General features: G+C 46.8%; 5 protein-coding genes across 5 annotated transcripts; 3 read left to right on the top strand and 2 right to left on the bottom strand.

Annotated features, from left to right (window-relative positions):
• Window positions 1–6,138: 6,138 nt before the first annotated feature.
• LOC4814002 (protein phosphatase methylesterase 1) lies at window positions 6,139–8,119 on the top strand. The gene is made up of 6 exons (XM_001354118.4): window positions 6,139–6,367; window positions 6,448–6,646; window positions 6,735–6,844; window positions 6,902–7,213; window positions 7,281–7,502; window positions 7,562–8,119. The coding sequence occupies exons 1-6, from the start codon at window positions 6,294–6,296 to the stop codon at window positions 7,869–7,871; spliced, it is 1,227 nt and encodes a 408-aa protein (XP_001354154.2). The 5' UTR covers window positions 6,139–6,293; the 3' UTR covers window positions 7,872–8,119.
• A 211-nt stretch (window positions 8,120–8,330) lies between these two features.
• Window positions 8,331–9,448, bottom strand: LOC4814037 (UPF0193 protein EVG1 homolog). Its single transcript, XM_001354119.4, has 3 exons — window positions 9,115–9,448; window positions 8,672–9,043; window positions 8,331–8,611 (listed from the first exon to the last, which is right to left on the bottom strand). Exons 1-3 carry the CDS (start codon window positions 9,320–9,322, stop codon window positions 8,436–8,438), a joined length of 756 nt encoding a protein of 251 aa, XP_001354155.1. The 5' UTR covers window positions 9,323–9,448; the 3' UTR covers window positions 8,331–8,435.
• A 2,041-nt stretch (window positions 9,449–11,489) lies between these two features.
• On the bottom strand, window positions 11,490–16,823 carry smg (sterile alpha motif domain containing protein 4 smaug). Its single transcript, XM_033384910.1, has 4 exons — window positions 16,470–16,823; window positions 13,685–15,221; window positions 12,654–13,624; window positions 11,490–12,595 (listed from the first exon to the last, which is right to left on the bottom strand). The coding sequence occupies exons 2-4, from the start codon at window positions 15,107–15,109 to the stop codon at window positions 11,584–11,586; spliced, it is 3,408 nt and encodes a 1,135-aa protein (XP_033240801.1). The 5' UTR covers window positions 15,110–15,221; window positions 16,470–16,823; the 3' UTR covers window positions 11,490–11,583.
• Window positions 16,824–18,799: 1,976 nt separating this feature from the next.
• LOC4814003 (ubiquitin-protein ligase E3B) lies at window positions 18,800–22,911 on the top strand. The gene is made up of 7 exons (XM_001354121.4): window positions 18,800–18,960; window positions 19,025–19,514; window positions 19,572–19,952; window positions 20,012–20,649; window positions 20,713–20,831; window positions 20,894–22,071; window positions 22,134–22,911. Exons 1-7 carry the CDS (start codon window positions 18,800–18,802, stop codon window positions 22,416–22,418), a joined length of 3,252 nt encoding a protein of 1,083 aa, XP_001354157.2. The 3' UTR covers window positions 22,419–22,911.
• Window positions 22,912–24,688: 1,777 nt separating this feature from the next.
• Window positions 24,689–26,971, top strand: Doc3 (Dorsocross3). The gene is made up of 5 exons (XM_001354123.4): window positions 24,689–25,179; window positions 25,246–25,411; window positions 25,573–25,840; window positions 25,904–26,041; window positions 26,121–26,971. The coding sequence occupies exons 1-5, from the start codon at window positions 25,089–25,091 to the stop codon at window positions 26,730–26,732; spliced, it is 1,275 nt and encodes a 424-aa protein (XP_001354159.1). The 5' UTR covers window positions 24,689–25,088; the 3' UTR covers window positions 26,733–26,971.
• Window positions 26,972–27,769: the final 798 nt, after the last annotated feature.

Genomic DNA, 27,769 nt, shown 5'->3' with positions numbered 1-27,769 from the left:
TTTAATGATGGTTACATCATGTCTTTTTGCGAAAATCGTGAAGAAGTTTATGACCTTTTTAACGATTGCAGTCGATTGGCAGGACTCTGCCGATCACGAAAAGACATGCTGCGGCCCCAATCGGCTGCCGTATAGCAGAGATATAGCGTGCCGAAGAAACCAGTAGTTTAATGATATGCCAATCTTCCGAAGGCTATATCTCAGACAAATGGGGCCAGGTCGGTGGAGGACCAACACTCCCAGGATCGCGAGGATCCCGACTGTCGAGCGGCATCAAAATCTCGACTACGAAAATTAGACCGCTTTTTGGCAAATTTAATGATGGTTACATCATGTTTTGTTGCGAAAATCGTGAAGAAGTTTATGACCTTTTTAACGATTGCAGTCGATTGGCAGGACTCTGCCGATCACGAAAAGACATGCTGCGGCCCCAATCGGCTGCCGTACAGCAGAGATATAGCGTGCCGAAGAAACCAGTAGTTTAATGATATGTCAATCTTCGGAAGGCTATATCTCAGAAAAATAGGGCCAGGTCGGTGAAGGACCAACACTTCCAGGATCGCGAGGATCCCGACTGTCGAGCGGCATCAAAATCTCGACTACGACAATGAGGCCGCTTTTTGGCAAATTTAATGATGGTTACATCATGTTTTGTTGCGAAAATCGTGAAGAAGTTTCTGTCCTTTTTTACGATTGCAGTCGATTGGCAGGACTCTGCCGATCACGAAAAGACATGCTGCGGCCCCAATCGGCTGCCGTATAGCAGAGATATAGCGTGCCGAAGAAACCAGTAGTTTAATGATATGCCAATCTTCCGAAGGCTATATCTCAGACAAATGGGGCCAGGTCGGTGGAGGACCAACACTCCCAGGATCGCGAGGATCCCGACTGTCGAGCGGCATCAAAATCTGGACTACGAAAATGAGACCGCTTTATGGCAAATTTAATGATGGTTACATCATGTTTTGTTGCAAAAATCGTGAAGAAGTTTCTGTCCTTTCTTCCGATTGAAGTCGATTGGCAGGACTCTGCCGATCACGAAAAGACATGCTGCGGCCCCAATCGGCTGCCGTACAGCAGATATATAGCGTGCCGAAGAAACCAGTATTTTAATGATATGTCAATCTTCGGAAGGCTATATCTCAGAAAAATAGGGCCAGGTCGGTGAAGGACCAACACTCCCAGGATCGCGAGGATCCCGACTGTCGAGCGGCATCAAAATCTGGACTACGAAAATGAGGCCGCTTTTTGGCAAATTTAATGATGGTTACATCATGTTTTGTTGCGAAAATCGTGAAGAAGTGGATGTCCTTTCTTCCGATTGCAGTCGATTGGCAGGACTCTGCCGATCACGAAAAGACATGCCGCGGCCCCATTGGCTGCCGTATAGCAGATATATAGCGTGCCGAAGAAACCAGTAGTTTAATGATACGCCAATCTTCCGAATGGCTATATCTCAGAAAAATAGGGCCAGGTCGGTGAAGGACCAACACTCCCAGGATCGCGAGGATCCCGACAGTCGAGCGGCATCAAAATCTGGACTACGAAAATGAGGCCGCTTTTTGTCAAATTTAATGATGGTTACATCATCTTTTTTTGCGAAAATCGTGAAGAAGGGATGTCCTTTCTTCCGATTGCAGTCGATTGGCAGGACTCTGCCGATCACGAAAAGACATGCCGCGGCCCCATCGCCTGCCGTATAGCAGAGATGTAGCGTGCCGAAGAAACCAGTATTTTAATGATATGTCAACCTTCGGAAGGCTATATCTCAGAAAAATAGAGCCAGGTCGGTGAAGGACCAACACGCCCAGGATCGCGAGGATCCCGTCTGTCGAGCGGCATCAAAATCTCGACTACGAAAATGAGACCGCTTTTTGGCAAATTTAATGATGGTTACATCATGTTTTGTTGCGAAAATCGTGAAGAAGTGGATGTCCTTTCTTCCGATTGCAGTCGATTGGCAGGACTCTGCCGATCACGAAAAGACATGCCGCGGTCCCATCGGCTGCCGTATAGCAGAGATGTAGCGTGCCGAAGAAACCAGTAGTTTAATGATATGCCAATCTTCGGAAGGCTATATCTCAGAAAAATAGGGCCAGGTCGGTGAAGGACCAACACTCCCAGTATCGCGAGGATCCCGACTGTCGAGCGGCATCAAAATCTGGACTACGAAAATGAGACCGCTTTTTGGCAAATTTAATGATGGTTACATCATGTTTTGTTGCAAAAATCGTGAAGAAGTGGATGTCCTTTCTTCCGATTGCAGTCGATTGGCAGGACTCTGCCGATCACGAAAAGACATGCTGCGGCCCCAATCGGCTGCCGTATAGCAGAGATATAGCGTGCCGAAGAAACCAGTAGTTTAATGATATGCCAATCTTCCGAAGGCTATATCTCAGACAAATGGGGCCAGGTCGGTGGAGGACCAACACTCCCAGGATCGCGAGGATCCCGACTGTCGAGCGGCATCAAAATCTGGACTACGAAAATGAGACCGCTTTATGGCAAATTTAATGATGGTTACATCATGTTTTGTTGCAAAAATCGTGAAGAAGTTTCTGTCCTTTCTTCCGATTGCAGTCGATTGGCAGGACTCTGCCGATCACGAAAAGACATGCTGCGGCCCCAATCGGCTGCCGTACAGCAGATATATAGCGTGCCGAAGAAACCAGTATTTTAATGATATGTCAATCTTCGGAAGGCTATATCTCAGAAAAATAGGGCCAGGTCGGTGAAGGACCAACACTCCCAGGATCGCGAGGATCCCGACTGTCGAGCGGCATCAAAATCTCGACTACGAAAATGAGACCGCTTTTTGGCAAATTTAATGATGGTTACATCATGTCTTTTTGCGAAAATCGTGAAGAAGTTTATGACCTTTTTAACGATTGCAGTCGATTGGCAGGACTCTGCCGATCACGAAAAGACATGCTGCGGCCCCAATCGGCTGCCGTATAGCAGAGATATAGCGTGCCGAAGAAACCAGTAGTTTAATGATATGCCAATCTTCCGAAGGCTATATCTCAGACAAATGGGGCCAGGTCGGTGGAGGACCAACACTCCCAGGATCGCGAGGATCCCGACTGTCGAGCGGCATCAAAATCTGGACTACGAAAATGAGACCGCTTTTTGGCAAATTTAATGATGGTTACATCATGTTTTTTTGCGAAAATCGTGAAGAAGTGGATGTCCTTTCTTCCGATTGCAGTCGATTGGCAGGACTCTGCCGATCACGAAAAGACATGCCGCGGCCCCATCGGCTGCCGTATAGCAGAGATGTAGCGTGCCGAAGAAACCAGTAGTTTAATGATATGCCAATCTTCGGAAGGCTATATCTCAGAAAAATAGGGCCAGGTCGGTGAAGGACCAACACTCCCAGTATCGCGAGGATCCCGACTGTCGAGCGGCATCAAAATCTGGACTACGAAAATGAGACCGCTTTTTGGCAAATTTAATGATGGTTACATCATGTTTTGTTGCAAAAATCGTGAAGAAGTGGATGTCCTTTCTTCCGATTGCAGTCGATTGGCAGGACTCTGCCGATCACGAAAAGACATGCTGCGGCCCCAATCGGCTGCCGTATAGCAGAGATATAGCGTGCCGAAGAAACCAGTAGTTTAATGATATGCCAATCTTCCGAAGGCTATATCTCAGACAAATGGGGCCAGGTCGGTGGAGGACCAACACTCCCAGGATCGCGAGGATCCCGACTGTCGAGCGGCATCAAAATCTGGACTACGAAAATGAGACCGCTTTATGGCAAATTTAATGATGGTTACATCATGTTTTGTTGCAAAAATCGTGAAGAAGTTTCTGTCCTTTCTTCCGATTGAAGTCGATTGGCAGGACTCTGCCGATCACGAAAAGACATGCTGCGGCCCCAATCGGCTGCCGTATAGCAGAGATATAGCATGCCGAAGAAACCATTATTTTAATGATATGCCAATCTTCCGAAGGCTATATCTCAGAAAAATAGGGCCAGGTCGGTGAAGGACCAACACTCCCAGTATCGCGAGGATCCCGACTGTCGAGCGGCATCAAAATCTGGACTACGAAAATGAGGCCGCTTTTTGGCAAATTTAATGATGGTTACATCATCTTTTTTTGCGAAAATCGTGAAGAAGGGATGTCCTTTCTTCCGATTGCAGTCGATTGGCAGGACTCTGCCGATCACGAAAAGACATGCCGCGGCCCCATCGGCTGCCGTATAGCAGAGATGTAGCGTGCCGAAGAAACCAGTATTTTAATGATATGTCAATCTTCGGAAGGCTATATCTCAGAAAAATAGGGCCAGGTCGGTGAAGGACCAACACTCCCAGGATCGCGAGATTCCCGACTGTCGAGCGGCATCAAAATCTCGACTACGAAAATGAGACCGCTTTTTGGCAAATTTAATGATGGTTACATCATGTCTTTTTGCGAAAATCGTGAAGAAGTTTATGACCTTTTTAACGATTGCAGTCGATTGGCAGGACTCTGCCGATCACGAAAAGACATGCTGCGGCCCCAATCGGCTGCCGTATAGCAGAGATATAGCGTGCCGAAGAAACCAGTATTTTAATGATATGTCAATCTTCCGAAGGCTATATCTCAGAAAAATGGGGCCAGGTCGGTGAAGGACCAACACTCCCAGGATCGCGAGGATCCCGACAGTCGAGCGGCATCAAAATCTGGACTACGAAAATGAGGCCGCTTTTTGGCAAATTTAATGATGGTTACATCATCTTTTTTTGCGAAAATCGTGAAGAAGGGATGTCCTTTCTTCCGATTGCAGTCGATTGGCAGGACTCTGCCGATCACGAAAAGACATGCCGCGGCCCCATCGGCTGCCGTATAGCAGATATATAGCGTGCCGAAGAAACCAGTATTTTAATGATATGTCAATCTTCGGAAGGCTATATCTCAGAAAAATGGGGCCAGGTCGGTGAAGGACCAACACTCCCAGGATCGCGAGGATCCCGACTGTCGAGCGGCATCAAAATCTCGACTACGAAAATGAGGCCGCTTTTTGGCAAATTTAATGATGGTTTCATCATGTTTTTCTGCGAAAATCGTGAAGGAGTGGATGTCCTTTTTTACGATTGCAGTCGATTGGCAGGACTCTGCCGATCACGACAAGACATGCCGCACCCCGATCCGCACCAGGATCGTGGGGACCCAGACTGTCGTTCGGCATCAAATCCACTTATCCAATCCGCTCGTCCGCTGCTCCTCCGTGTGCCGTAAATCCTCATCCTATCCTGGGTCTTCCTGCGGGCCATTGTCATGATGAAACTGCTGTTTCAAATCAGCTTTGAAAACAGAGCTTTAATTCGTATTAAATGAAATAGATATTCAAACATGCATACCACCGGTTGACAAGCAACAAGAGTTCAAATGACGTTTCATTTCATGTTCACTCACGTTTTGTGCTTTGGCCGTTTTCGATTAAACCTTATTTTATAGCAATCCCATAAAGCAAGCCAATCTTGTGGAAAATGTATTCATCAATCGAATAAAGTTATGTGTTCAGGTTAGATGGTTCCAGTTAGCTAGTAATTTTAAACTGAATATCAAAATCGATGAATATGAATTCCGATCATGAACAGAGAACGATTAGCCTGTTGTCGACCAGGGGGATGTTGAAATATTCCCACGAAAATTATGAAACTTGCATAATTTTGAAGCAGTTCAGATGAAAAATTGGATTTTTAAGTATATTTTTTGGTATATTTTGGAAAAAGAATTTTATATTTCCTAAAGGTCTGACCGTATATTTAAAATCCATATAAATCCGTGGTCCAGGGTGACCCATTACGGTATTTTGAATACTTTTCGGTATTTTTTGAGGTCAAAATTTAACCGACGGTATATCGGTATATAATGGTATATGTTGTCAATTTCGACAATCTATTTTTCCTTTTCAACGTTATATAGAAATCCAATAAAAGCAAGTGGTTAAGTTAAGCCAGTCAATTAGAAAATTGATTCATTAATCGGATAAAACTATGTGGCATGGCTAAGTGTTCTATATAGCTTGGAATATTCGACGGAAGATCAAAAACGAGGAAAATGTAAACTACAACCGTATATTTACGGTATATTTTAAAAATGAGGTGGTATGTTTCGGTATATTTCTGAGGGTCGGACGGTATATTTTATCGATAAATCCGCGGTCACACTGCAACTGACTACGACAAGAAGTAAATAAGTTTGAAAACGCGTAAAAGCTTGGGAAAAGCAGAAAACAAAGTCCTGCACTTGAGATAAAAGATTCCCAATTGTGGCTTTTATTGCGGAGACAATCGAGCGCAATGTCGAACTTACAGCGAACCATGCTCAAGGGCAAATTGCCACCCACCATTCCTAGCGGGCGCATTGGTAGAGCGTAAGTTTTTGCTAGGATGCTGCTGCCTGCGTGGGAGGGAGGGAGTAGTATAGATTAATACCCAAATTGGTTAATTACAGAGACTCCTTCAAGAAGTCGCGCATACGTGACTACAAGCCGGGCATGTGGAACGAGTTCTTTGCCGAAAAGGAGGATGTCACGGTGGATGAGCAGCGAACTTTTCGTGTCTATCGCACCAAGAAGCCCGAGAAGCCGGGCCCCGTTCTATTGCTACTACATGGCGGCGGTTACTCGGCACTTACCTGGGCGCACTTTTGTGTATGTATTCCGCAGCTGTTTTGCCTTGGCGTTCTGACTGCGTGTCTGGGATATGGGATGATAATTCCATTATTAATTTAATTTGCAGTCCGAGGTGACGAGCATGATACACTGCCAGTGCCTGTGCATTGACCTGCGAGGCCACGGTGATAGCAAGGTGGGCGACGAGGATGACCTCTCGGCAGATACGTTGTCAAAGTGAGTATCACCTTGACCTCTGTTCAGTGGTCGTTTTTATTGATTTTTTGACCCTAGGGATATTGGCGATTTGATTCTTAAACTGTATCCAGAAGAAGTGCCACAACTCTTTGTGGTCGGCCACTCCATGGGAGGCGCCATTGCAGTCCATTTTGCTTCTATGGCATTGGTGCCCAATTTAATCGGCATTACCGTTATCGATGTGGTTGAGGGAACTGCCATGGAGGCGCTCGCCAGCATGCAAAGCTTCCTCCGCTCCCGTCCAAAGTATTTCCAGAGTATTCCCAATGCCATCGAATGGTGCATAAGAAGCGGACAGGTGCGCAATGTGGACAGTGCCAAAGTCTCAATGCCCGGGCAGATAATCAAGTGAGTGCTCCATAGTGTGTTCCATAGCCATTTCTCATAAATGTCTGACCGAATCGCCCATTTCCAGCTGTACAACGAATCAACTGGCAACGAATGACCTGCCACTACCCGATGATGTGCTGGAGGAGGCGCATCACTCGAGCATGTTTCCAAATCCGTTCAGCATTTCCGAAGATGAAGAAGTTTCGCCTCCGGGCGATGGTGAGGAAGGCAGCGCCGACGGTGAAGCAGCTGGCACCGAATTTAAGAAACCCACCACGACCAAAGAGGCCACTGAAGCTGCCAAGAAGTAAGTTAAACCCTAAGCACACACACGTACACAAGTCTTTTAACACACTTTTCCTTCAGTTACACCTGGCGCATTGATCTCTCAAAGTCAGAGAAGTACTGGGTGGGCTGGTTCTCAGGCCTGAGCGACAAGTTTCTAAACCTTCGATTGCCCAAGCAACTTTTGTTGGCCAGCATCGATGGGTTAGATAGGACCTTGACAGTTGGCCAAATGCAGGGTCGCTTCCAAATGCAAGTCTTGGCACGCTGCGGGCATGCCGTGCACGAGGACCGCCCACACGAAGTTGCCGAAGTCATTAGCGGCTACTTGATACGCAATCGTTTCGCAGAGGCAGCTGGTGAATTCCGCTGCCACATGCCATCTTGTTGAGCGAATCGCGATGGTCGTATCTATGGCTGAGCACAAGCAGAGTTCACAAATATTTTTTGAATGTATCATTAAACTTTGAACTAACAGATGCGTTCATAAAGCATATATATATACAAAAACAAGAGGTAGAGCGTAGGAACAGGTACATACATATATATTTAGCCGTATATTCTATATATGCAGATATACGTATACTTCAGTAATTTATTCGATATTTTTAATTAAATCTATGAATTTTTACTATCGTACTTTATACTCATTTTGCCAAAAAAAATCGCAAGCAAAAGAATTCATTGAGTTCGGGCTTCTTAAATTGTTAAAATGTGTGTGTATTAAATATGTGCCAGATCGAAAGAAATTTTAACGAAATCGAAATTATACGAATGCTAAAAGGTTGAATAAAACTATTATTAATCAAATGTTAACCGAAAATTCCAGCAAAATTATCAATTTGGAATGTACACAATATATTGGCATTTATTGAATTGGTTCTATTCGCTTCTGGGCGCCCTATAGGGTCAAAAGCAACATTTAACACATAGATTATATAACAGATTAACACAGTTAGTCGACGAAACGGTAGCCACCCACAGACTTCATCTTAATCTTGGACTCCAAGGCCTGGATGCGATGCAAGCGCTCGGCTATCTGATCGCGAATCTCTGGGCGATATTTCTTGCCCTGCCCCAACGATTCCATTTCGGTCAGCCACATGGCCCGTTCGTTGATCTGATCGAGGACTGCAAAGTAAACGGATGAGTAATGATTCTACTTAGGTACGAGCCAGTTTCTCCGCTTACGTTCGTTAATGATATCCTCCTCTGTTACGAGTGGCTCCTCACGGGGACGTCGCAACGGCTTCACGGCCGGATCGGCCAGATGTGTGCCAGCCATGGTGAACTGCAGCTGGGACTTGGCCTTCTCTCCGGCCATGCGATTGTCTGTGGGTGGGCGATAGTAGGTCGTCTTGTAGGCACCACTGGCCTCAATCTGGCGCAGATTCTTGCGCTTGGCGTTGCGAGCGCGATCGAGAATGGCCAACGTCTCCTTGTCCGGGTCATTGTTGGTGTTTGGACGTGGTGGCTTGGGCAACGGCAATGGCTCCCCATTGCGCAGACTCTCATCGATTTGCTTACGCATCAATATGGACATCTTGGACTCCTTAACGAGCACTAAGGAAATTCGAAACCAGTAGTAGAAGCCGACCATACGGGTAATGGCAGTCGCGTCTAATGACACTTACGACGGATTAAATCAGAGGTCTCCTTGCTATACTTCACTTTGGTCGAGTGAAAGGCTCCAGCACCCCCCGGTGCAATGCGCTCACTTGGCCACATGGGCAACTTTTCTGTGCTGCCTTGTGCGCCAACCGCCTGTTGGTCTTCCTGCTCCACCATCAAGGCACCTGGCAGCGCCTTCAGATGCACATTGTTATAGCGATGTCGGCTCATTCTGTAAATCTAGAAAATTTTGCTTGGGACAAATTGTAGAATATTGTTGAACGTTTTCGTGTGCTGGCTAGCTTCGATATAAAGGTTCCCAGTCGAGTCGAGTTTGTTTTACCCCAAACAACAGGGAAGTTGGACGCATGGCAACCTGCGTTGTTCGGTTGTTAGGGTATCGAATCAAGTAAACAGTGAGAGCGATTTTAAATCTCGAAATAATTTATTTAAAATAAATATATGGTAGGTATTGTATGTGTGTATATGTGTAGGGTAGGTACACTCTTGATTGGGGGCTCACATTTGATAAGCTGCAGGCCCTTCTCTTTCTCTCTCTCCCTCCCTCTCCCTACCTTTCTCTCTCTCTCTCTCTCTATTTCGCCAAACATTCAAAATGCCACCTGCCTCTTAACCGATCCGTAGTGGCAGTTTACAATCTTTAACTTGAAATTTTACAATAGTTTTGCGGATAACTTTGAACTCTCTATTTTCGCTAGTTTGCAATATACATTTACATTTATTTATTTAGGCTGCTTTCGGCTTTCTGTTACTCCTCTGGCCGTACATTATTTCGTTTCTTTTATTTTGTTGTTTTGGTTTTTATACATAAAAGCATTTTCGAGTTACAATAAGTTTGCGAAACTATGGACAAACAGTGATAATGAGGAAACAAAAAAAATTTTTAAGCAAGCTTACAGTTTGATCAGCTTTTTGTACAATAAAATAAACATAGGCTACGCGGTACTGCGTATCTTAGGGTATTTTTTTTTGGCTGCCGTATCATTTTAGCTCTGCCCGTCTTATGCTTAGGATGCGACCTACAGACGCAGTACATACTGGTATGTATAAATATTAAAAAAAACCAACTAAAACATGCCGTTTTTACAAATAAACAATTGACTAATACGAAAAAAATAATTAATCGTAGAGTTACAGTTACATATAAATCAATGAATACAAATGACAATGATCTCATGAACGTCCGTCCGGCTGCATGTGCAACACGGTGTCCGACAACACGTACATGGTGGGTAAGGGGTATGGGGTAGGGGTTGGGAGCTTACGCTTACTTATACAAAATACAATATATAGCTCCGATCGATTCACCAACTTAAAAACGCAAACATTGAAACATTTCGAAACCTATTCGAAGGTTGGTTTGGTTTTTGGTTTGTTTTTAGTTATACGGTGTTCAGCAAATATATTCCATTAAATTTAAAATAAATTATGTGCATGTGTATATGTATATAAACACATACCATCCGTTATATGGGAGTTCTACTTCATTCAGCAAGCAAGGTGTTTTGATTCGCTCAAACATTTCTCAATTCTCCTTTTTCCTTTCACATTTCTCAATTTTCAGTCCCTTTCCTCCTTCCAGCTCTCCTCCTTTTCTTTCCTAGTGTTTATAATTGCGAAAAAGTAATCTTAGTCAGTCTCATGGTCACGATGCAGAGTTCACTATGTAAATTTTTACTAAATAAACGATTTCTTTTGTCGTCTTCTTGCCGGGGGATCGGATCTGTTATCGTTTGGCGACGTGGTTCGTGTTTGTTTGCTTGGATATTGATGTGTGGTTTAGAATAGCGTAAAATGTTGATCAAATTTGGCCAAATTTTCCTACATAGAGAGAAGTGATAGTGGTGTGATATAGTGTATGTGTTGTGTGTTCTGTGTGGGATTGGGGCGTGGCTTGTTAGTTGAACTACAAATGGCGACAACATTTACAAAACTTAAACATTAATAACATTGGCCGCTACAGAGGCATCTCTGCTGCCCGCCAGATAGCTGGCCGAGCCCGGGCGCAGGCACAGACGCAGGCTTCGTTAGGGAGTTCGTTCATTGGGGGAGGCGCGAAAGCAGCTAGAGCTCTTGTCACAGCTCCAACGGCCAGCCGTTGGGCAGCGGGAGGGGCTCCGGGCACCGCCAGCGCGGCAGACACGACACACAGAGGAGCCCTGGCACACAACTCAAAACTTAACATTTAAACAAACTAGCAGAGCTTACAAACTAAAAACGATTACAAAAATTGCATGGGCTGTGGGCTCTGGTGGGTGGAGGGTGGGCGGGGCGGGGTGGTGTGTGTGTGTGTGTGGGGGGGTGGCGAAACAACGAGCATTACAATTAGACGCGACACGACACAAACATATAAGCGAGTTTCTTACAGAACTAGATATAAAAACACATTCATTTTCGTTTATGAAATCAATCTTCAAAACGCAGTGAACACAAAAACTGCCACAAAATCATCGCTGAGCGGGCGAGTTGGCTCAGTTCATTGCCTGTTCAGTCATTTGGCGGCACAACGTCTCGAGCTGTTCCAGGCTCTTAAAATCGTTCATTTTATATTCGTGCGGCGCCATGCTTAGGCTAATCAACTGATGCTGCGGCTGGGACAGGCAATGATCTGCAGTGTGATTGTTGTTCTTGCTGCTCTGTTGGCAGAGAGTGTTGCTGCAGGCCCCTCCACTGCCGCCACCACCACCAGGACATGGGCACAGACAGCTGCCACTGCCCACTGCAGCGGCAGCAGCCGCCAGCAACTGCAGCTGTTGCTGGTTAATCAAATTGTTGTTCAGTATGTTGTTGTTATTGTTGTTGTTGATTAAAATTTGTGGTGGATGCTGATGATCGCTGTGTTGCGACTCCTGACTCTGACTACTAACCATCACCACGGCGGCCATGGTCTTCTTTGGATGTTGCTCCGAACTGGACACTCCACCATTTCCGTTCGCGCTAAGACCGTTTAGGCTTGGCTTGCGTGGCTGCTGCTGACTCCTTGAATCCATGACCAGACTATCGTTGGAGCCGTTGGTGTTGGTGGTAAGCACCCCCTGGCCCGGCTTGAAGACCATTTGCTGCGGCTGCTGTGGCCCACCAGTTACCAAAATGAGGTTGTTCAGCGATCGACGATGCGACTGCGGTGGCGTCTGCTGCGGTAAGGCCGGGAAATGGTTGTGCTGCTGAAGCATCTGCTGCATTTGCTGGGCATGGTGGTGCGACTTGGGTGGCTGCTGCTGCTGCTGTTGGTGATTGCTCATGAAGCTGGGATATGAAGAGCTCTTATACTGCGGCTGATGCGACGGACCGCCGTAGCCGTTGTACTCAAATTGCTGTAGCGGCGGTGGCGGTGGTTGTTGTTGCTGCTGCTGCTGGTGATGCGGCAGGGGATGCTGCAGGCAGTTCAGGGAGAAATTCAACATGTCATTAGAGTTCTTCCGATTGTTAATCCTATCACTGCTGCCATTCTTGGGATCACACTTGCGAGTCTTGCCATTCCATCTAAAACATAGATTAATTAGAATACTAGAAAGAATTAAATAGTATTATTGAAACGCACCTGGGTTTGTTGATGTTGCCGCCAGTGGGTACGCCGGGAGTCTTCACATGGTGCAGCTTTGAAACCATTGAGATTTTCAGCTTGGACAGCTTAAACTTGAGTTCCTTGAGTTGGTTGGCATGGTTCATGAACGCCTCGTTATGAATAGAACGATCAAGTATCCACATGAACACACCCATTGTTTCATCGTCCTGCACACAGTAGGGATCCGCCTGGAGGGCATTGCTGACCAGGTCGATGACCTTGAGGAAGCGATGACCAATGTTCTCCTCCAGTGGCCCCATAGACTCCACGGGTTTCATTGGCGTCAGCACAATGTGTGTTAGCTCCTCGACAGCCGTACTGAGCTTAATCTGTCCCGCGTGCAGATCCTGCTCCACCCTGCTGAGGATGTGGGCACGCTCCTTCAGCTTGTCAATGCAGAGGGCCAGCTTATGGGAGGCACCCTTTGTGACACCCACGCTCTGGAGGAATTCCTCTGTAATCATCAGCATCTCCTCGTAGGTCATGTTCTTGAACAGCTCAATGTATTTGTGCAGCCGTAGGGACTTCAGCCAGAGGCCTATCCCCGACATGCCCACATTGCGGGTCTGGAACTTGATGTAGCCGGGCTTGAACTCGTCCAGCCGCGTATCGGAGCCACTGTTCGCCAAAGCTCCGCGCTGATGTTCAATGGAGAGAGAGAAACTCCTCGGTTTGTTGGCAAACTGGGCCAGATTCTCTGTGGAGTTGGAGCAGTTGTCGTTGACCGTGATCACTGACGAGTTGGATGAGGATGAGCAGCTGGAGATGGTTTGAGTGGTCAAGCTGTTGGAGCGCCGCGTCTTCAGGGCTGCTATTTTGCTGTCCAGACTCCAGCGATTGATGTCACCAAACTGATCGCCCACATTACCCATCAATATCGAGGCGTAGGGCAGTTGTGGACCTGACGGAGGCGGTTGCAACAGCTGTTGATGATGTGAGGTGGGAGGCTGCAAGCGATCATTTAGTATTATGTTTATGAGATTACTTCGGGCTTATTTTTCTATTACCTGCTGACAGAGATTGCTTATGCCGCTGGCCTCACCCATATCTGCCATAATGGGGGGCTCAAAGTCGAGGATTTCCGTGCCATTCTTGCTGAATGACGTGTCATGGTCTTCGGTGCCACCGATGCCAAGCATTGAGCCCGCTGCCGCTCCCGCCACGACGCTGTTGACCAGCAAGGAGCTGCTGTCCAGCGACAGGCCTAAGCTATTCTGACTAGAAGCTAATTCGTTCAGGGTAATACCATTTAAATTATCACAGAGTGGATTAATCGATCCGCTGGAGCCCCCGCTGCCTCGCCAGTCGCCGCCGGTGAGTTTGTGCTGCTGCTGTTGCTGCTTGCTGGGCGGGGCAATCGTTTGCCAGTCATTGCTGCGCGACGATCGCGAGCTGCTAGTGGTGCACAAGCTGCTCCCTAGGTTACTCAGTGATGAAGAGGCCACCGAAGAGCAGGAGGCCGCCGAAGAACTAGCTGCCGATGAGCTGCCCGTGGAGCTGGTTCCTGCGACCAGTTGTGGCGAGGGCTGCAGGAAGTAGCTGCGATTCGTAAGACCAGCGGCGGCTGCCTGAATGTGGTCCTCGAGGTGTCGCAGCCAAATGTTTAACGATCGTCGATCTTCGCTGCTTATGGCCGGATGAATGAGCAAGTAGGAGAAGATCTGTTGCACCAGCTCCGTGGGCACAATCTGCTGCATGGTGTCCTTGACAGCAGCCGGAATCAGGGCCATGTATATGAGTTTGGCCTCATCGTTGCCCGGCTTCAGCAGCGGCAGCATGTTCAGCACCTCGTGGAGTATATCCTCCTTGCGGGCATACAGCTTCCTCTCATCACACTGCGAGGAGGTTGTGATCTGAAAATCGCTGCCATAGCACGGCATCGAGTCCTTGTCGGAGGAGGAGGAGGACATGCCATCCAGCACATCGCAGGGCTGAAACGTCTTGTATGCATTCAGCAGGTTCTGCAAGTAGACCGGATTGTTGGCATTGATGTCGATGACCACGCTGCTTAGATTCGTCTGCGAGGTCCCCAGATTCTGTGTCAAATTGTTGTCGATCGAATACTGAAGGAACTTGAGGCTCGGGTAGCGCAGACGCTTTAGCAGCGCGTACATGACGACGGTTCGCTCGCAGTCGTTCCACTTCTCGAAGAGATTTGTCACTGTGGTCACCTGCTCGCAGAACAGCGCGTTAGCCGGCTGATGGGGATTGGAATTGCAGTTGCTGTTGGCAATGGTATTGGTATGGGTGGTATGCATTTGTGTTGCGCCTGTTTTCGCGGGCGTTGTCGTAGATGTGGCCTCCTTGTGGGAGTGTGTCTGTGTGGGTGTGGAGGTTTTGGGCTGCATATCGTTTAATGCACTGTTGGAGTTTGTGTTGCTGTCGATGCCGCAGGACATCGCGTTGTCTGTTGTGCCAGTTGAGTACTTCATCTCGTTGTTATTTCGGTATTTAGTTTCTTCCGTTTTTAGGAATATGTTAAGTGGGGATTGTGTTGATATTTCAACTGTGGCGGCTTCTTTGTTGGATTATTTGGTTGCGTTACTGCAAAAGAAATATGTATATACGTTAGTGAGTGCTAAACTAATTTATGTAGAGTACGCCTAGCCTACTGATCCGAATCGGTCTGTATCCCCAGCCACGTGATCAGATCAAACAATTTCACATATTTTCCAAGAATTTGTCACCTGTTGCTGATGTTGTTGTTTTGGCACTTGGGCGATAATAAAATAAACCCCAAGCCACCGTCTCACAGCCGCAAACACCTCTCAAAAGTTAATCAAATCAATTTTTTCGCTAATTTAATAAATTTACCAGCCAAGCGACAGCAACAACAAGAGCAGCAAAGCCGCAGCACCGGCGGCTACAATAGTAATCTATCTGTAATTGGCAAAAGGGAAATTAGCATTCGCCATGGGTCCGTCCGGCCCTCGATCGGGGGCTTATCAGGGCAACAAATGAACACCAAGCAAATACATAACACCTTCGACAACTTGCTTTTCGCAATCGATAGTAAATCAATAAAATGGCAAATAATTTAATTTAAATAGGAAATCATTAGAATTAAATTTCTTTATGCCAAAGCGACCAAAGAGAACAGAACAGTGAAGGAAGGGGAGGGGTAGTCGTTAAGTGTGAGGCCCTGCTGTAGTCGTCGAGAAGTTTGGTTAGGTTTTTTGCAGTTCGCACTTTTCATTTAATTTCCATTGCTTTTGTGTGCTCATTTCGAATCTTGTTTCTGCTGCCTGCCTTTGCTTTTGCGACTTTCTTCGATTTTTTTTTCTTTTCTGCTTTTGCTATCTACTGTTATACATTAAAGCCGAGGCGACGCACCCCGCTCCACTTCTCTACCAGCTGCGCTCTTAGCAATGCAGAGCTGTTTCTGTATTGGTACGTATGGGGTTCGTGTGTGTGTGGTGTAAGCAGACATTAAAACATAACGGGGCCCAATTACTGTATTAAATGCGGAGCTGGGGAATTTACCGATGTTTACTTTTTTATATTTAACTTTTTGGATGAAATTTCACATTTCTTGTTGTTTAATTGTTGCCAATTTTTGCACCATTACATTTAATATGATGAGAGAGAGGGAGATGGAGAACTTATCTCACGCTGCAAACTAACGGTAAATATGCATTGCCGATCCAATCTTTGAGGTTATGTTAGTTCCTAACCGGCTTTGAATAACTGCAATATTCCTAAAGTTCAATAAACGATCGTATCACACACACACACTCACACAAACACACAGATCCTTCCACTCTCTGGGGGGGAATTTGAAACCAAACTCACAATGCGGCGTCGTTGTTTGTCGAATATTGTGCCTGTTCAGCAACCGCGATCGCAGTCGTTTTGCATGTTTTACTTATTTCTTTGCATGCACAATATAAATTTGATTATCTGTAGTTGAGCAAATACACAATACAGAGAGGGAACCAGACGCCACGGAAAACAGTTTGTATTAAATAAACGAAGATGAGAACTGAACTGAATTAAGAAATGCTGCAACGACAAGCGGTGGCGGCTCGCAACAGACAGCAGGCACTCTGTGGAGCACTGAGGAGGATGGACCGGCAGGCAGAGTGACGAGATGATGGCGAATGATTTGGCGCTGGCGTCAGCAGAGAGTGTGTGGCGTTTTAGAAAATGGTGGAGCTTGCGAAAATCAAGGAGAGAGCGAAACGGGAAAGGGAACGGACACGGGCACGGGTACGAAGCGCGCCTTTTTTTTTGAGAGACCTTGCCTGCGAGTGTGTGTGAGTGTGACACACTGAGAATGCATGGCATTGCAATGCAAAGAAGGCAAAAATTGCGGCAAATTACATGGGAGAGAGAGAACGTTACAGGGCGGCAGGCAGGGAGGAATTCGCTCTCCTACTCTCTTCTCGCAGTCCGATGCTGTCGACGTCGCTGCTGCTGGCTCTGGCTTTGCATACAATAGTTTTCCTTTTCTTTCCGTTCCGTCTTTTGGTCTGGTCTGGTCCGTGATGGAGAGGTATGGGAGGAGCAGGCGGTTTGTTGTTTTCACCACAGACACACGCACACACACACACACAACTCGCACAACATATATATTAGCTCCCAAAATCACGCCCCACCCACCTAACCATGGTCTCGTCGTTGTCGGCCAGACAACAAAAATACATAGCTACACTATACAACTGCGCTTGTGCCAAAATCGTTCTATTTTTCAATTACCTTTCTGCTTTCTATTCGCCTGCTGCAAACCTTGAAATTATTTTCTGTTGCAATTCACAGATTTGATTGCTTGGAAACACGAAATTTAAGCATATTTCGCTAATGTGATATGCTATCAGAGCGCACATTTATTAATTTATAATTTTCACCTTCGCTGTATGTGTGTGTGTATTTTTTATTAGCACTTTCTGGCTGCTGTTTTTGTTGTTTTTGCTAAATCATAACTACACATCGCCTTTTTTAGCCACATTTGCTGCGCATTGACGCAACGTGTTTTTTTTTGCCAAGTCGCGATAGAGAATTCCACACAACTGCTGTTGCATGTGGTTATATGAACATTCTTGCCGTTTATTCCATATTTTCAGCAATTAATTAATTATTTATTTCCGAACGCAACGCTTGTAGACTATGCAAATCAGCTGTGCAGTGTGACCGCGACTTATCGATCAAATATACCGTCCGACCGTCAGAAATATACCGAAACATCTCATTTAAAAAATATACCGTAAATATACTGACGAATTCAAGTTTTATGTTACATATTCCTCGTTTTTTATCTTTCGTGGAATTTTCACAGCTATATAGCACATTTAGCCATGCCCACATAAATTTATACAGTTCATGAATAATTTTTCTACTTAGCTGGCTTATTCTAAATACTTGCTTTTATTGCATTTTGCGTGAAAAAGGTTTTTTTTTTCAAAATCGGAGGTTGTAGACGATATGATACGATACGATAAGAACGTACACATTTCCATTATGTACTTAATATGTAGGAGACGTGTAGTTACAATGTAAGACATGTATTAAGATTAAAATTTTGTTGACCTTCCTTGCTTAAACCTTATTTAATAAACAATAAAATAAAAAGGATTGATATCAGCCTTGTAGTCTTGTAGAAAATAGACTTATCAGTCGACCAAAATAATGTGTTCAGGGCTGAGGGTTCTAGATAGCGACTAATATTTAACTGAATATAAAAATCAAGAAATATAATTTTCGATCATAGACAGAGATAGATTTTGTAAATCAGTGAGTTATGAAATACACTCCACGAAAATGATAAAACTTTTTTTGGTTTACAGTTTGCAAAAAGTATTCTTTTCCACGGCTTTACTAAAGTTGTTGACATGTTTAAATAGAGGGGGTTAAGTGGGCTAAGTTCGAGCGAACCATAAATCCTCGGTCACACTGTTGCAGAAGGAAAATGAAAATTTTTATTGGAAAATTTTACTTCTAATGTGGGCTGCATAATGAAAAAGGCACCAAAACATTATGAGCAACAGCTTTGGCACACACAGCAGTACATGCAAGTTCTACATACTGTAATAAACCACTAGCACCGCGAAAATCCCAACGAAACGCACACAAACACAACAAAAGAACATTTCCATTGCGCTGTAGCAGTATCGACAGCGAAAAGAATGTTTGCCCAAACGGAATCGCAGAAGACGAGCTTCCTTGAGCAGACTAAGGCGGCCAGGGAGGAGCGGGCGCTGGAGAAGCGCCGTGAGTTGGCCGCCATCCTGCTGCAGTCTACACTCAAAGGATATGCGTCGCGCCGGAAATATCAGAAGCGTATCATGTAAACCCTTGTCCCATCCCATTGCCACGCTCTTCTATACATACCCCCTTCCCCTTCTTTGTAGCAACGATTTTGATGCGGTGTTTGTGCCCGGACAGGATGAGAAAGATACGGAACTGGAGCTGACTGCCGTTAATGTGTATCCTTTGCTCCGTCGGTATCTCACGCAAATCAAATTGGACAAGAAGAATATGAAAGCACGCGAGCGTCTGGAGATCATCTGCCGCTACGTTAACAAAGCCATGGAGGCGGAAAATACAAGGCTCTCGTACGCGGCCCTCTGCCTGCACAAGGAGCGGAGTCTACCCTGGATCGCGCACATCAAGATATTGCTAACCAACTGCCTGCTGCTGCTGCCAGAGCTCAAGCCAGAGAATCATGCCGACAGCCTGTCATTGGCCCTCTTCCTCCACACCCTGATTGTGTTTACTTCGCCAAAGTCATGGGCCATACTGCGGAATGCCACATTTGGAGGCCTCCAGCCTGCCATGCAAAAGGTCTGCTGCAACATTCAGGGGCACCTGGTGCAACACGGTTTCTACAAAACCATGCGGGTGAGTAGTCTTATAAACTTATCCGCTATATAAGTATTTGAAATGTCCGTCCTTTAGCTGGTTCTGCTGCGGGGCACGGCACGCGAGGAATTGTCCGTGAAATCTGTCACCCTTGTGGCCATTATCACGCTCTGTCTCCGCCCGCTGATCGACGGAGACTACAGTCGCAACCTGTTGAGCCAGTTTCTATCGGAGATTGTCTCTGTGCCGGCTCTAGTCTATCACTTGAACCAAAGCGTGCCCCAGTGCATAGAACAGTTGTCGTCCATGGGTCTGCTGAAGAAGGCATTGAGCATCTCCGAAGACTTCCAATGGTTCGAGGAGTTCGGCGCCAGTATGCCGGGAACCAAATCCTTGGCGTTCTTGGGAAACATTGTCAACTTGTTCAACATTGATGGCCAAGCGGAGGCCAAAGTGCTGGCCTATCCATTACTGATTGTAAGTTGGATGCAATCACATTTGACTTCGTGCGCTCTTACACTCTTTCTGTTGCATAGGAAACCACCACAACGCTGCTGGAACTGATACCGAACACGGTGACCACCAAAGGAGTATTCACGCAATGGCACGAGTTGCTTGGCTGGCATACACCCGGTACGGAGCCCGCACAAAATCAGAATGTGTCGTTGATCAAGAAGCAATTTCATATGCTGTGGGATAGCCGCTGCATCAAGGTGCTACTGGGTGATTTCCTGAAGGACATTAATGTGAACTATGAGCGCATTGAGTTCCAGTCTCCCCAGCAGCCCTCCACATCGAATCTGCTGCGACGCGCCCTAGAACGCAGCTCCAATTGCGGTGTCACTCTCATTGGCGGCGGCACGGCCAGCAAGCAGAGCAAACAGGCCAAACAGCCGTGGCGGAAGCTGGACAGTGCCGATGTGGTGCAGGTGTCGCGCATTTGCGGCATGTACTATGCGGCTCTCAGCACGCTCTCCCAAATGAAGCTGGACATTTTAACGGGAATATGCTACAACGACAATGTTCTCTACGACATCTGGCTGATGCTGACGTCGCTGGGTCCGAATTGCGGAATGAAGGAGTATCTGGATCTACTGAAGAGCGAGACCAGCCTCCAGAAGCCGCAGACAGCAATGCTGATGCTATTCTGCGACTGCATGACACACTATGTTACGTGAGTAGATCTACAATGCCTGATTCCTCATCCGTGGCTATATATTTCCGTTTTTTTTTTTAGAATTCTCGACGAGTATGAGATGTACACGGAGCAGAATCCCTTTAGGCTAAACGATTATGTCATGCTGACCTACTTTCTGAACAATATGCTGTACAAGTTGATTAACGATAACATTTTGGGTGAGTTTGCATTTAATCATCGCCGTATTCCAGACACTTATCCCCTCTGCATCTTTTTAAAGGCGCCAAGAACATTGTTCAGAATCCAGTATTTCTCTCGCTTCACACTCTCCTGCTCTGTCTCTATCGTCGCGACTGTCGGCGACCGTTTACGCCGACTAATCATTGGCTCATACCGGAAGTAAAGCCTTCGACGTTCATCAACGATTTGGAGAAGGCCAAGCGGAATGCCATGCTGCTGCTGGCCAAGATGCCGCACATTATTCCTCACGATGATCGCGTCAAGCTGTTCCGCAAATTCGTGCAGAACGAAAAGGCTGTGATGGGGCTGACGGAGAGCGCCTGTGCCTCGCCTCGCTCAGCGCTGATCGTCATCCATCGGGAGCGTATTGTAGAGGATGGTTACCGCCAGCTGGCCGCCCAGCCCACGCAAGCTCTCAAGGGCGTCATCCGAGTGCGCTTTATCAATCAGCAGGGACTACACGAGGCGGGCATCGACCAAGACGGTGTGTTCAAGGAGTTCCTGGAGGAGACCATCAAGAAGGTGTTCGATCCATCGCTGAATCTTTTCAAAACCACCTCGGATCAACGATTGTATCCATCGCCGATCTCCTACGTGCAGGACAACCACCTGCAGCTCTTTGAGTTTGTCGGCCGAATGCTGGGCAAGGCCGTCTACGAGGGCATCGTGGTGGATGTCCCCTTCGCCTCGTTCTTCCTCTCCCAGCTGCTGGGGCAGACGCAGCAGGCCCTCTACTCCTGCATGGATGAGCTGCCCTCGCTGGACGCTGAACTCTATCGCAGCCTCACCTTCATCAAGCACTACAAGCAGGATGTGGCCGAGCTGAATCTGACCTTCTCCGTGGATCAGGATGTGATGGGCAAGATCGTCACCCACGAACTGCATCCCGGCGGCAAGGGGCGTGTGGTCAACGATCACAACAAACTGGTCTACATCCACTACATGGCCTACTTCCACATGAACACGCAGATACGCGAGCAGACACAGGCCTTCAATCGAGGCTTCCGCAGCATTGTCAATCCCGAGTGGCTGTCACTCTTCTCGCCACCGGAGCTGCAGCGTCTCATCTCGGGCGATACGGCGCCATTGGATTTGAGGGATTTGCGCAAGCATACGCAGTATTATGGCGGATTTCATGATTCTCACCGCGTGGTTGGCTGGCTCTGGGATATTCTGGGAAAGGACTTTACAGAAGAAGAGCGCAAGCTTTTCCTAAAGGTGAGTACCCGAAAGAAGATCATGTCTAAGGCCATCTCCTTAATGCATATTCTTTTTGACAGTTTGTTACCAGCTGCTCAAAACCACCGCTTTTGGGCTTTGCCCACCTTGAGCCGCCCTTCTCCATCCGCTGTGTGGAGGTGGGCGACGACGAGGACACTGGCGATACCATAGGTAGTGTGATACGCGGCTTCTTCACCATACGCAAGAAGGATCCGCTCAACAGACTGCCCACCTCGTCGACCTGCTTCAATCTGCTAAAGCTACCGAACTACCAGAAAAAGTCGACGCTGCGGGACAAACTTCGCTATGCCGTCAGCAGCAACACGGGCTTCGAGCTGTCGTAAGTTGGCTGTCAGGTGGACTGTCCACATATCAGGGACTGCCGTGCGACAATCTTGTTTAACTGTATTGCACATATTTCTCCCTCCGTGCTTTATTCACATTTTATGTTATCTTTTAAGTATTTCTCGCGGTTGAAGAGCCCTCGGCGTAATATTTTTTTTTTTTTAGTGAAACCTAAATGGTATGTCAAGGATATAAAAAAAGAAAGAAACAAACAAACAAATAAATATAAACGTATAGCTGTGATAAAACTATAATAAACTAACGAAGTGTACACAATAACCAAAATACCAATCAATGCTGAATTACAAATACTTCAACTAATATTCGATTTTGGTTGGAAAAGATAAAATGGAGAAGGGGGAAATCTATTAAACTATGGCATAAATGTATTTATATATGTACGAGCATTATATGATACCCAATACACATATGGCTTACGCCAGGAGTTACATTGTAAAACCACAAAACACAAAAAAAAAAAACAAAAAAAAACAGCAGCAATAAATCTAAATGTCTGATTCATGTTCAAATTGTAAAGCCGCTACTGTTTATCTGATATTTCCCCTAAGCGCGTTCCCTGAGATAACAAACAAATGGGAAGGGAAGGGAAGGGAAGAAAAGGAAGCCAAACGGCAGCAATTAGTGCTATCCAAATTTCCCCGGGTTTTTCCGACCCAGCCAGTGAATGAAAATGAAATGGAAATGCAATGAAATGAAGACGAGTCCACGCGAGCTAATGACACAAATCCGTCTGGCGATGGGACTGGGATTGAAACTTGGCTCCTGGTCATCCACTAATTGTCTGAGTCACACTGAAGGAAACACAGGACGCAAGGGTCGAATGATGCACTTAGGAAATATCCGGAAATATTGCAAAGAGTTTATGCAAAGCTAGCCAAATTACCGGAAATTGCATGTCACGGTCCAGACTGGATGCATTTCGGCTGACTAATGACTTGGGATCGGACCGTAATGCGAAATGCGATCTGGACCAGCGAATGGCTTATGGATAGTCCTTCCTATCTCTCATCCAGCTGACCCGCACTAAATCTGGTTTCTTGAATGTTATTTGACATTTTTATTCGAATAAAAAAATCATTATATTGTTCTTTACGGGTTCCGTTTCTCAAGTGATTTCCTCTTGCGGTTTTTTTTCTGTCGGACCGGTCTCCCTTGAACTGGAACAATGCCAAACAAATTGTAGAACAGACCTACAAAACAGACAATAATCATAACAATAATTTCAAAAATCGGCACAGACGCTAACAGTCGGCGGTCGTCGCACCGTCAGGCCATAAAATGCCATCACTGCGACGACGACTGGCATTGTTCCCGAGCATCAGCATTCCAGGGACAAAGTGTGATGATTTTTATGACTTGCCTGTGAGTTTTTACCGCCACCGCCACCAGGAGCACAACAACAAGCGGCAACAAGTGACTGCTGAGAGACCCATAATATTCAAGTGGCACAGAGGCGACAGTCGCTTGGCGCCAGTCGCATGCGATGTGATGTGATGTCCTCTCTCTGGTGTCCTCGCCTTGGTGCCGGTGCAATTTGTTGTGGCCCGGCATCAAGTACCGTTTAAAGGTTTGATTAGCTCGACTTATCAAGGGCGGATCTCTTTTGTGAGTCCGTCGATAAACGGTAGCGGCGAGATTTCCTTGGATCTATTACTACAAGTTGCAGCTTGTTCCAGTACGATTTCAGATAAGATAAAATAGCAGCACTCGACCAAATGGGAGCTGATCTTGGCAAAGAGATATGGATATCCAACGGATATTAAAGGTTTCCTAAGGCTAAGAAGGTTCTGAGTCGAGTGGGCACTCGAAAATTCTGATGATGAAAAAGGAAAATATCAGAAGTGGTACGTAATATTGAAGAACATTCTGTGGTAAGATTTTAAAGGACGTTTTTGAATATTAAAAAGTCATAGTAAAAATAGTAATCGATGCATTATCATTGACCTCCCCCTATTTGAAATAATTGTAATAATAAAATTAAAATAATGCAATATCCAATGTTTTCTTTTGCAATAGTAGAATTCAATCTTTACAGGCATTCTGATTTGGCCCACATCAAAAGCGTTTTCGTTTTCCATAAATATTACAACCGATTAGGAGGAGGCTACTTCAAAGAGCGCTGCACCCCAATCCCCCATTAATAGTATCAACGGCAATATGGATGCCATGCCCGTGCCCCATCACTGGAGATGGGGGAGATGGAGATTCCATTCCATTCCCCCCACATGAACACACGACCCAAAATGGCGTTCCGGATCGGTTAGAGCGGGACAACGAAACGTTCCAACGACTATCAGCCAATGCCCGCGCTGCAGAGAGGCAGAGGGAGAGCGACAAAGAACGAGGGAGAGCCGACACCAGCACACACCACTTGAGCAGAGGAACAGGTCGAGCAACTACTACTACCTGAAGCTCGACTGAGCGAAGACCGGATTCTGGCAGAATCGAGTCAGTGCGATCGTCGCTGCTGAGAGAAACAGTCTCAATCTTGACAACGTGACGAGCAGTTCTTGTTTCGAGTCGCGCCTCAAATACATACATACATATATTATTGTACGTTTCGGAGTTTAGAAGCAGTTCGATCGATTTGAACCGTCGTTAGAAATTTCGTAACCCCCCTATTCACACTTCGAGGAGATCTATACGAAATGTTGGCCCTGCCAAACATCGCCGATCTGCGCATGCAGCAGCAGATCGCTCACGAGATCTATCGCCACCAGATTATGCAACGTTTGCCTGGTAAGTGGAGCAAGCTCCCCGAATGATTCGCCGACGGCACTATCTAACCCATTCGCTACCTTGCAGATCCCCTGTGCGGCCTTCTGCCTGCCTTTGCTGGGCACTTTGTGCCTCCGCCGCCACCACCTCAGCAACCATCGCTGCCTGGAGTGGAGGCCAAGCTGGAGAACAACGAACTGTGGCAACAGTTCCACAACATCGGCACCGAGATGATTATCACAAAGTGTGGCAGGTTGGTACTATTTGACTGTTTGTGTCTTCATCTTATCTCCAAAAATTGTGACCGACTTTGTCGACTGTGTGGACTTGCCAGAGATTGCGATAAGCCTCCATCTTATCGTCGTGTCAACGTGTCGCTAACTTCCATTTTCTTCTCCTTTGCTTCTCCAACAGACGCATGTTCCCCTCGATGCGGGTCTCGTTGAGTGGACTCGAGGAGGAGGCCAGCTACTGCGTGCTCCTGGAGATGGTACCCATTGGAGACTGCCGCTACAAGTTCTCCGGCTCTCAGTGGGTCCCGGCTGGAGGAGCCGAACCGCAGAGCCCCCAGCGCATGTATCTGCATCCGGAAAGCCCGGCCACTGGCAAGCATTGGCAGTCGCAGGCTCTACTTTTTAGCAAAGTGAAGCTGACCAACAACACCCTGGACAACAACGGACACGTGAGTGGATTTGATTATTCTCAATCTGAATTGGTTGATAATCAAAGCCTCGTTCTCCTACAGATTGTCCTAGCCAGCATGCACAAGTATCAGCCGCGTTTGCATGTTATACGCACCTCTGATCTTGGCCAGATTCCCTGGGCCCCGCAGCAGGCCTTCGTCTTCCCCGAGACGGAGTTCATAGCCGTGACCGCATATCAGGTGTGTACTTGAGAAACCGCTTTTCCATGTGAAAATTGATAACTAATCTTCCACTTTTGTTTACTTTGTTTACCTATAGAACGATCGCATCACCAAGCTGAAAATCGACAACAATCCCTTTGCCAAGGGTTTTCGTGAGTCGGGCCAATCACGGTGCAAGCGCAAGCTAAACGATTCACCGCCTCCACAGCCGGCGGCCACAGCAGGAGGAACCAATGTGGAGCACTCACCATTAGCCAAGCGTCTGCGTTTGGTCGACGATCTGTCGCTGCATCCACAACAGAATGCTGCGCAACTCCAGTCCGACCTTATGCAGCGTCATTATCTGCTGGATACACTGGAGGGAAATTTCTATCTGCCAGCGCCGCCACCGCCACAGCTGACATCCCATGCCATTGAATATGCTAGACACATTGCCTGCTATCCAAGTTGGGCCTACACACCGCCATCGCCAGCCTCCTCCTCCTCCACGTCGTCCTCCTCTTTCAGTGGCGAGTCGGCAGCCGAGGCGGACGCAGACACCTTTGTGGATGTGGTAGGCACTAACACGACAACCACCACCACAACGGGCACGCATGAGTCTGCGGCTTCTGTGGCCGCCGATGCCGATGCCAATGCCGATGCACAGCCAAAGCCCAAACGGAGCAGCTTCAGCATCTCGGACATATTAGGAACGAGCGTCTCCGTTTAGTCGCCGCCTGCACCCATTTCGGGAGCACATTGTACATTTAATTAGCGTTAGGTTGCCATCGTCATCGTAGTCTCTAAGTTGAATTGTGATATTTTGCAGTTAATTAGGATTTCCAGGTATTTGCCATCAGTATTTATCGTATTTATTATGCAATTTTAATTGTTCAAATGATTTCGTAATGGATTTATTGTCTGTGGCATTTTAATGCGGCATTAATAAAATACACACTATATTCAAAATGGAAGTTGAAAGGAATCGCTTGGCGGTCACTTTTTGTGGGCTGCTGCATATGTGGGGGTCAATGAAGACACATCTCTGGACCTACCTCCGACCTATCTCACCTGAGACCTGAGACATGAGAGCCCGTGCGCACATTTGCATAAATTCCTCAATAATTTCCCATGCCCCATCCTGTTCTTTCAATTCAGAAGTTTGTTGCATGCTTCCATTTGGCTGTCTGCGGAGCCGTACATAATTCTGTCTCATGCAAGCCATTAAAACCTGTTCCAACATCGCCAGACGCCAGACGCCAGCTCCTTGCTCCGCCCTTCGCCCTCTGCCCCCGAAATCCCATTCCAAAAAATCGCAGAGCCGCTCTCCTGGCAACCGCCACAGCAAGAGCAACAGCTATAGAAACAGCCACAGAAACAGCAAGAGCACTACAACAACATGGACATGGCTTATCAGCAGATCAGAGCGAGCCGCATCTTAAACGCTGGCGCCAGCGCCAAGTTAAATGCGCTGATTGAACGCCACGATCGCCAGCAATCCTGGCGAGCAGTCGCTGCCACAGCCACAGCCATAGAACCAGGTTTGGTCCCCCCGGTCCCCCCCCCCCGTCCTCCGGTCACCCGAGTCCCGTGTAATTGATGTTTTCACATTGTAGTTGTTAGCAACTGTGGCCATTTACATGTGCAATTGTCCGGGTGTCCCTCACACATCTCCATGTTATCAAATGGCCAACGGAAATGAGGCGGTTGCTTTGATGCTGCAGCTACCAGATGCAAGTGTTGGCCGCCAGAGAGACAGAGCCAAAG

Source organism: Drosophila pseudoobscura, chromosome X (genome assembly GCF_009870125.1).
Source record: "Drosophila pseudoobscura strain MV-25-SWS-2005 chromosome X, UCI_Dpse_MV25, whole genome shotgun sequence".
NCBI lineage: Eukaryota > Metazoa > Arthropoda > Insecta > Diptera > Drosophilidae > Drosophila > Drosophila pseudoobscura.
The sequence above is the reverse complement of the archived record's forward strand: the minus strand, read 5'-3'. Positions and strand labels throughout refer to the sequence as shown.